An 8,210-nucleotide genomic window follows, 5' to 3' on the forward strand; every position below is an offset into this window, starting at 1 on the left:
CGCAGAAGGCGCTTGCTGCTGCTGCAGCCACGGACGGGTCAGCTGCTGCTGCTGCTGCAGCCGGAGCGGGCTGCTTTGCCGCTGCGCCAGCTGCTGCTGCTGCTGCTGCTGCTGGGCTCGTTGCAGATGAAGCTGTGGCTGCTGCATTTGCTGCTGCTGCGGCTTCTGCAGCAAAGGCGACTTCTGCGCCTGCTGCTGCGGATGCAGGTTCTCCCAGAGTGGACTGCTGTGTCGCTGCTGCTGTTGCTGCTGCTGCTGTTGCTGCTGCTGCAGCTGCCGCTGCCACTGCGGCTGCTGTCGCTGCTGCTGCTGCTGCTGCTGCACACCGACTCCAGCAAATGCAAAGCTGTTGCCATGATTGGGCACGAAGGCCCCCCAGCCGCTGTTGTTGCTGCTGTTGCTGCTGCTGCTGCTTGTGCCGCTGCTGCTGCTGCCGCTGCTGCTGCTCCCGCTGCTGCTGCTGTGGTTACGAACAACCGCATCCAGCAGGGAAAGCGGCGGATCGCGGCTCCTGGCTGTGGACGAAGGCGCCGATTGCTGCTGCTGCTGCTGCTGCTGCTGCGGGTGTTGTTGCTGCTGTTGCTGCTGCTGCACCAGGTACGGAAACGACGCAACGCGAAGCCCTGCGCCTCTATTCGGTGAATAGACTTGCTGCTGCTGCTGCTGCTGCTGCTGAGCTAGATCCTTAGGAAGCAGCTCCATGGCAGCGGCAACATCTGCACAGCGCACACTGCGTGGTGTCCCTGCGGAGTTGCTGCTGCTGCTGCTGCTGTTGCTGCTGCTGCAGGCGGCCGCTCTGCTGCTCCCCGCAGGGGAGGCAGGCTGCAACGGCCGCTGCTGCTGCAGCTCCACGCCCTGCTGCATCAGCACTGCTGTAGTTTGTCATGGGCTGCTGCTGCTGCTCCTGCTGCTGCTGATTTTGCTGTTGCCGCTGCACTGCCCACGCGGTGATTGCAATGATGCGTGGCAGCAGCAGCAGCAGCAAAGACCTCCTTGCTGCTGCGCTTCTTTGCTGCAGGGGCGCAGCCACAGCAGCGCCATCGGCCTAGCTGCTGCTGCAAATGCTCCTGCTGCAGTTGCCGCTGCAGCGAATGCTGCTTTCCCTGCTGCTGCTGCTGCGGCGGCAGCTGCGGCTACAGGGGGTCGGCCTTACTGCGGGATGGTCGCAGCATGGCTGCTGCTGCTGCTGCTGCTGCTTCTCCCGCTGTTGCTGCAGCACCGCTACTGCTGCAGCACAACTGCTGCCGACTTGGTGTCTCGCTGCAACTAGCGCAGCAGCAGCAGCACTAGCAGCAGCAGCAGGAGGTGGAAGAAGCAAAGATTAAAAAGGGCGCAGCAGCTCAAGCAGTGTGCAGCATCGCCGCGAGCAGCTGCTGCAGAGACCGGCGTCTTCCTCAGCAGCAGCAGCAGCAGCAGCAGCAGAAACTGCTGCAGGTGTTATACCTAAATTCGGGTGTATAGGTAGCTCCACGTGTGCTGTGGCCTCAATAAAGCAGCCAGGAGACAAAGCGCAGCAGAATCTGCATGCAAAATAAACTTCTTTGCTGCACCCACCTGGGGGGCGCTGGGGTTGTTGTTGCGGCTGCCGCTGCTGCTGCTGCTGCTGCTGTAGGGCTGCTGCATGCATGCACAGGAAACAGAGGAGAAGTTCGCTGGGAAGAAAAACAAATGTTATAAGGGCTCCTTTTCAATGGCAACTTTGAGCTGCAGCAACTGCAGCAAGCAGCAAGACCAGCAGCAGCAGCAGCAGCAGCAGCAGCAGGAGCAGCAGCAGCTGCTGCTGCTGCTGGAGCTGCCTTGACACCTCCTATTCAGGCAAATTCTTCGTAGCGCACGTAGTTAAGGAGCAGCAGCATTTGCTGTTTTAGAAGCCCCTTTCCTTTAACTCCCGTTGCGGCTGCTGCTGCTGCTGCTCCTGCAGCTGCTGCTGTTGCTACGGGGGCCCCTGCTACACGTTGGTTGTAGCAGCAGCAGAAAAGCAGCAGCAGCAGCAGCAGTCTCCTAGTGCTGTCTTTCAGCTTTAGGGCTATCAGGGAGTACCCCCACGCGCTGTTGCTGCTGCGCGTTGCTGCTGCTCGTTGCTGCTGCTCGTTGCTGCTGCTGCTCTTGCTGCTGGCGTGTAAGCAGCGCAACCGCTGCAGCAGCAAACAAACATTCGGTACCTTCTAAGCGTTCCGGCTGCTGCTGCTCCTACTGCTACTACTACAGCAGCAATGTCAAGCACACGAGGTAGGCCCCAGACCCTCTGCTGCAGCAGCAGCAGCAGCAGCGGGAGCAGCAGCAGCAGCAGCAACAGCAGCAGCAAGACGTAGGCATGCATTCAGGGTTGAGAGATTTTGCGTTGGTGCTTCTGCAGGTTCAGTCTCCGCTCTTGTAGGGGGCAAGCCCCTTGCAGCTCCTGCTGCAGCAGAAGAGCGCAGCAGCAGCAGTAGCAGCAGCAGCAGCAGCAGCAACATGAAGAGCAACGGGAAGAAGAGCCACCACCACCACAAGAAGCGGCGTCGCAGCAGCAAGCACGGCCGCCGCCACCGCAGCAGCAGCAGCAGTAGCAGCAGCAGCAGTAGCAGCAGCAGCAGCAGCAGCGAGGGGGAGCAGCAGGAAGAGCTGCCGTTCTTTATGATGGATTCGACAATTCGCGCTGCTGTTGCAGAGAGGAAGCGGCAGCAGAAGCAGCAAAAGAAAGAAGCAAAACGCATGCAAAGAGCAGCAAAAAAAGCAGCAAAAAAAGAAGCAAAGCGCCTGAAGAAATTAGAGAAGAAGCGAAAGAGGGAGGAAGCAGCAAACAGCAGCAGCAGCAGCAGCAGCAGCAGCAAGAAACGCAAGAGAGAAAAAGATACAAGCAGCAGCAGCAGCAGCAGCGACGAAGATGATAGCCGCAGGAGCAAAAGCCCCCGTCCACACAAACAGAAGGTACCCCCTCTCTGCTGCTGATGCTGCTGCTGTTGCTGCTGCTGCTGCTGCTGCTTCTATTTGTCTGTCTGCTGCTGTTCCTGCTGCAGCAGAAGACAGAATCTATTTTTTGTTTTGCGCAGGACTAACGGCCTTCGTCTCCTCAGCAACAGCAGCAGCAGCACTAGGATTTAACCAGTAGGAGAAGCAGCAGCAGCGCAACGAATTGCAGCAGCAGCACAGCAGCACTAGTAAGTGCGGGAGGGGTTGAGCCAGCGCCGCCACCAACGCAGCAGCAGCAGCAGCAGAAGTTGCAGCGGCAGCGAAGCCTTGCTCTCTTGCTGCAGCACTTTGCGTTGTTGCTGCTAATGGGAAGCCCTGCTGACTTGCAGCGACGTTGAGGTTTATCAGCTAGCTAGCTAGCTAGCTACGTAGCTGGTCTCATAGCTAGCTAGCTAGTTAGTTAGCCAGCTAGCTAGCTAGATAGCTAGCTAGCTAGATAGCTAGCTAGCTAGCTGCTTGCTACGGCCTTACTCTGGAGAGGGGCTTTGCGGCGCCTTGAACAGGTCGCGTATTAAGCGGCTCACAACATATTAGCTGCCGAGCTAGCTAGCTAGCTAGCTGGCCCCTTAGCTAGCCAGCTAGCTAGCTAGCTGTTTTCATGCTAGCTAGCCGGCCTTTTAGCTAGCTAGCTAGCGCTTTAGCTAGCTAGCTAACTATGCATGCTAGCTAGCTGGCCTTTTTACCTAGCTATCTAGCTGTTTTGCATGCTAGTGCATGCATGATAGCTAGCTAGCTGAACATCTAGCTAGCTAGCTAGCTAGCTAGCTAAGGAGCTAACTATCAGGGACCCGCCGCCTTGTGAGGGGGTGAGGAAACGAAGGGATTGTCTCCGCTTGGAGGCAGCGCTGCTTCATCATCTGCTTTTCATTTGCTGCAGTGCTGCTGCAGCAAGCTTGCTTCGGCTGCTGCTGCTGTTGTTGGTGATGGTGCCGCTGCTGATGCTGCTGCTGTTGTTCTTGTTGCTGCTGCTGCTGCTGTTTTTCTCGTCGCTGCTGCTGCTGCACAGACACCGCGTGGATTTCTCGTGCTTGCTTAGGCTCACAGCAGCTGCAGCAGCAGCTGCCTCAGCACCAGCTGCAGCAACAACAGCAGCAACAGAAGCAGCAGCAGCGGAATGCCAGAGGAGCAGAAGGGTGGCCCGAGCTGCATCAGTGTGCTGCTGCTGCTGCGGCTGCAGCAGCAGCAGCGCGGAAGCCACGGCGGTGTTGGCGTGTCTCGATCGTTGCTGTGAAGTACATTCACCTGCTGCTGCTGCAGCAGCTGCTGCTGCAGCTGTTGCTGCAGCTGTTGTTGCTGCTGCTAGAGCCAGCAGACAGCTCCAGAGATCTTGCTGCAGTTGTGGGGTGGCCGCTGCATGCGTTTGACACAGCAGAGAAGGAACAGACGGGGTTTTTCTTTGCTGCTGCTGCTGCTGCTGCTGCTGCTGCTGCTGCTGCAGAAGCTGTGAGGAGGAGATATGGCGTCTTATTTTTTGTTAATATATACGCAGCAGCATTTTTTTAAGAAAGATATTCATCAGCAGCAGCAAAAAGAGAGAGAAACAAAACGAGTAAATGAACAACAGACAGACAGAGAAAGCGACAGAAAAAATAAATAAAAATAAATAAATAAATACAAATAAATAAATAAAAGTAAATAAAAAATAAGTATAAATAAATATATAAACAGACACAAAGAATAAAATAAATAAAATAAATAAATAAACAGCATAAACAAACAAACGCAATAAACAAACAAAGACAGACAAAGACAGAGATAATCAGAGACAGTCGGTTTTCTTCGGTTTTGTTTGTGTGTCTGCTATTTGCTGCATGCATATTAATAATAAATCCTTTTAAACAAACGCATTTGCCTCCCTCTTCAGTATTGCTTTTCTTTCTATATCTTATATATACATATATATATATATATATATTTATTTATATCTTTTGTTTTTATAGCTTTTGTTTTGTTTTGTTTTGTTTTTGCTGCACTTGCATTCATTTTATTTAGGTGTACAGGCAGATATCTGCTGTCTTGCGGCCTTTTTATTTTTTTATTTTTGTTGTTTGCGCCTTTGTTTTTTGCTTCCTAAGCCTAATGACTGCTTCTCTACTTTAACTTCTTCTAATACTAATATATATATATATATATATAAATAAATAAATAAATAAATATATATATATATATTGATGTGTGTGCATGCAAATGGTGTATCGCTATCTAATTAGGTCGCTCTTCAGTTTACGCCTACATATATATATATACATTTATATATGTATATATATTATATATATATGCATATACATATATATATAATATATATTTATATATTTATATATATTCATATATATACATATATATCTATATAGGGTTCTGTACATATATATATGTATATATGTGCAGATATAAATAAATAAATAAATATATATAAGTATATACATATATTCATTTATTTATTTATATATTTATATATATCTATATTTATAAATATAAAGAAATAGAAGGAGAGACGGAGGCATATGGCGGTGTGCAGTGCTGGGAAGCCAAAAGACGGCAGCAGCAACAGCAACTGCTGCTGCTGCTGCTGCTGCTGCTGCTACTACTACTGCTGTTGCTGCTGCATATGTTTGTTCGTGCGTGTGTTGCTGCTGCAACTGCAGCTGCTGCGTGTGTTGCTGCTGCATATGCTGCTGCATGTGTTATGCTGCTGCAACTGCAGCTGCTGCTGCTGCTGCTGCTGCTGCATGCATTGCTGCTGCTACAATGATGATGCTCTTACAAAGCGAGCGAAGAGTGCGAAGGGATCCAGGAGCCTGGAGAAGAAGGTGAGCGGGGAGCTTGCGGCGCTCAGTGCTGCCTTGCTGCTGTCGCTGCTGCTGCTGCTGCCGCTGCTGCTGCTGCTGCTGGCGGCTGCATCAGGAGAAGTATAAGAAGACGGAGCTAAGGCGGTGCTGCTGTCTGCTGCAGGATGTGCGGGTATAACAAGCACAGGGTATGGGTGGCTGCCTGCTGCTGCTGCTGCTGCTGCTGGGTTATAGGGATAAGGGGATGTACCGGATTGGCCTGCTGCTGCTGCTGCAGCAGCAGCAGCAGACGAGGGGTTATTTATTAGGCCTTGAGAGGTTGGTGCTGCTCCTGCTGCTGCTGATGCTGCAGCAGCACCAGGTGTAATGTATTGATCATGCGGAGCTTTTCCTGCTGCAGTTGTGTTGCTGCTGTTGGTGTTCGATGTGTTGCTGATAAGCTGCTGCTGCTGCAGGTGCTGCTGCTGCTGCCAGCGATAAAATGCTGTTGCTTCGGGCGTTTCAATCCCTCTGTCGTGATTATTAAGCGCATGCACCAGCTGTATTGCTGCTGCAGCATTAACCACGCCTCCTGTTGCTACGCTGTCTTGAAGCGAAGCTAAAGGAGATACGCTGTACAGCAGCACATCACGCACTTCTGCTGCAGCCATATGCCTACGCTCCCCCCACACCAACGCAGCAATACCTGAGCAGCAACAAACAAAATCTGCGTATAAACATTAATAACAATATACAACCACACACATGCATATACATATATATACATATACATATATAAATATATATACATATACATCTATATATATACATATACATATATATATATACATATATATATATATAAGCACACACTTACATATACATATACATATACATATACACATATATATATATATAAATATATATATATATATACATATACACATACATCTAGATATTATATAATTGTGTAAACAGACATAAAAATGTAAAAATGTAAAATGCATAAATAGCCAAAAACAAATATAAAAACAAAATACAAACAAACACAAAAATATAAATATAAACAATCTAATATAAATATAAACACAAATAATATAAATATAAACAATATAAATATAAACAATATAAATATAAACAATAAATAAATAAATATAAACAATAAATATAAACAATAAATATATATATTTGTATATAGACCTGCAACAAGGGGGGTGGCCATAGAGGTGCCGCTCTTGAAGCCGTATCGGTCGCCGAATTGGCTGGCCGGCAAAGTCGAAATGATGTCCGTCCCAGGCGCAGCCAAATCCACGTTGTAACGCCCTGCGTAGCACACACAAATGCTTCCGCTGCTGCTCCTCCTGCTGCTGCTCCTGCTGCTGCTGGTGATGGTGCTGATGCTGCTGGTGCTGATGCTGCTGGTGATGCTGCTGGTGCTGCTGGTGATGCTGGTGGTTGTGCTAGTGCTGATTGTGCTAGTGCTGCTGATGATGGTTATGCTAGTGCTGCTGCTGCTGCTAGTTGTGGTGCTGCTGCTGCTGCTACTTGTCAGCATCACCATCAACACCAGCAGCATCAACACCAGCAGCATAAGCAGCAGCAGCAGCATAAGCAGCAGCAGCAGCAGCAGCAGCAGCAGCAGCAGGAGTGTGATTGATACCATAGTTGGATGAAGCAGAGAGTTTGCCGGTCGGGGCTAAATTTGCGACTCGCAGCAAATTGCGAAAGCCGCGGCCAGTGCGCCAGTCGTATCCCCAGTTAGGCGGAAAGTCTTTGCTTCTGTTAGTGATTAAATATGTATATATATTTGTTTTGTTTTTATTTATATTTATTTTGTTTTTATTTATTTTGTCGGGGGGTCGTTTGTTTATATATTCAAGTTCAGGGGGTCGGCGTTTGTAATAATGCGCAAACACACTCATACACAAAATAAAAATATTTTGTAACAGTGATGCTGCAGCAGCACCAACAGCAGCAGCAGATCCAGAGGCAGCAGCAGTAGCAGCAGCAGCAGCAGCAGAAGATGCAGAGACAGAGGCTGAAGCAGTCAAAGAAGCAACAGGAGCAGCAGGAGCAGGTCCAGTAGCCGCTGTCGCAGCAGCAGCAGCAGCACCACCACCACCAGAACCATCAGCAGCACAATCAGCAGCAGCAGCATTATCAGCATCAGCAGCACCATCAGCAGCACCATCAGCAGCAGCAGCACCATCAGCATCAGCAGCACCATCAGCATCAGCAGCAGTATCAGCAGCAGCGTTATCAGCATCAGCAGTATCAGCATCAGCATCAGCAGTATCAGCATCAGCATCAGCAGCAGCATCAGCAGCATCATGAGCAGCAGCATGAGCAGCAGCAGCAGCAGAAGGTATTACGTGGTATTATCTGCTCCTGCATTATCAACAGCAGCAACAAACAGCTGTCCTTGTGCTTCAGCTTGTTCTAAAGCTAAGCGCAGAGCTTCCGACCGAAAAGAGAAGCCCCAAGAGTTTGTGC

General features: G+C 49.9%; 3 protein-coding genes across 3 annotated transcripts in view; 1 reads left to right on the plus strand and 2 right to left on the minus strand.

The window, feature by feature from the left end:
• EAH_00033000 (PHD-zinc finger (C3HC4 type) protein, putative) overlaps positions 1–864 on the minus strand; it is a gene marked incomplete at both ends in the record, with an annotated part of 5,179 nt that extends 4,315 nt beyond the window's left edge. The window contains one exon of the mRNA XM_013395930.1: positions 36–864. Within this exon, the coding sequence (XP_013251384.1) occupies positions 36–864 (829 nt within the window). The remainder of the gene's footprint in view (positions 1–35) is intronic.
• Positions 865–2,213: 1,349 nt separating this feature from the next.
• EAH_00033010 (hypothetical protein) lies at positions 2,214–4,183 on the plus strand (the record flags this gene model as incomplete). The annotated part of the gene is made up of 3 exons (XM_013395931.1): positions 2,214–2,229; positions 2,357–2,910; positions 3,989–4,183. 3 exons carry the CDS (start codon positions 2,214–2,216, stop codon positions 4,181–4,183), a joined length of 765 nt encoding a protein of 254 aa, XP_013251385.1.
• Positions 4,184–5,692: 1,509 nt separating this feature from the next.
• EAH_00033020 (Subtilase family protein , related) lies at positions 5,693–7,272 on the minus strand (the record flags this gene model as incomplete). The annotated part of the gene is made up of 2 exons (XM_013395932.1): positions 5,693–6,423; positions 6,918–7,272. 2 exons carry the CDS (start codon positions 7,270–7,272, stop codon positions 5,693–5,695), a joined length of 1,086 nt encoding a protein of 361 aa, XP_013251386.1.
• Positions 7,273–8,210: the final 938 nt, after the last annotated feature.

Source organism: Eimeria acervulina, genomic scaffold, assembly GCF_000499425.1.
Source record: "Eimeria acervulina Houghton genomic scaffold, Eah_scaff325, whole genome shotgun sequence".
In the NCBI taxonomy this organism is placed as follows: Eukaryota; Apicomplexa; class Conoidasida; order Eucoccidiorida; family Eimeriidae; genus Eimeria; species Eimeria acervulina.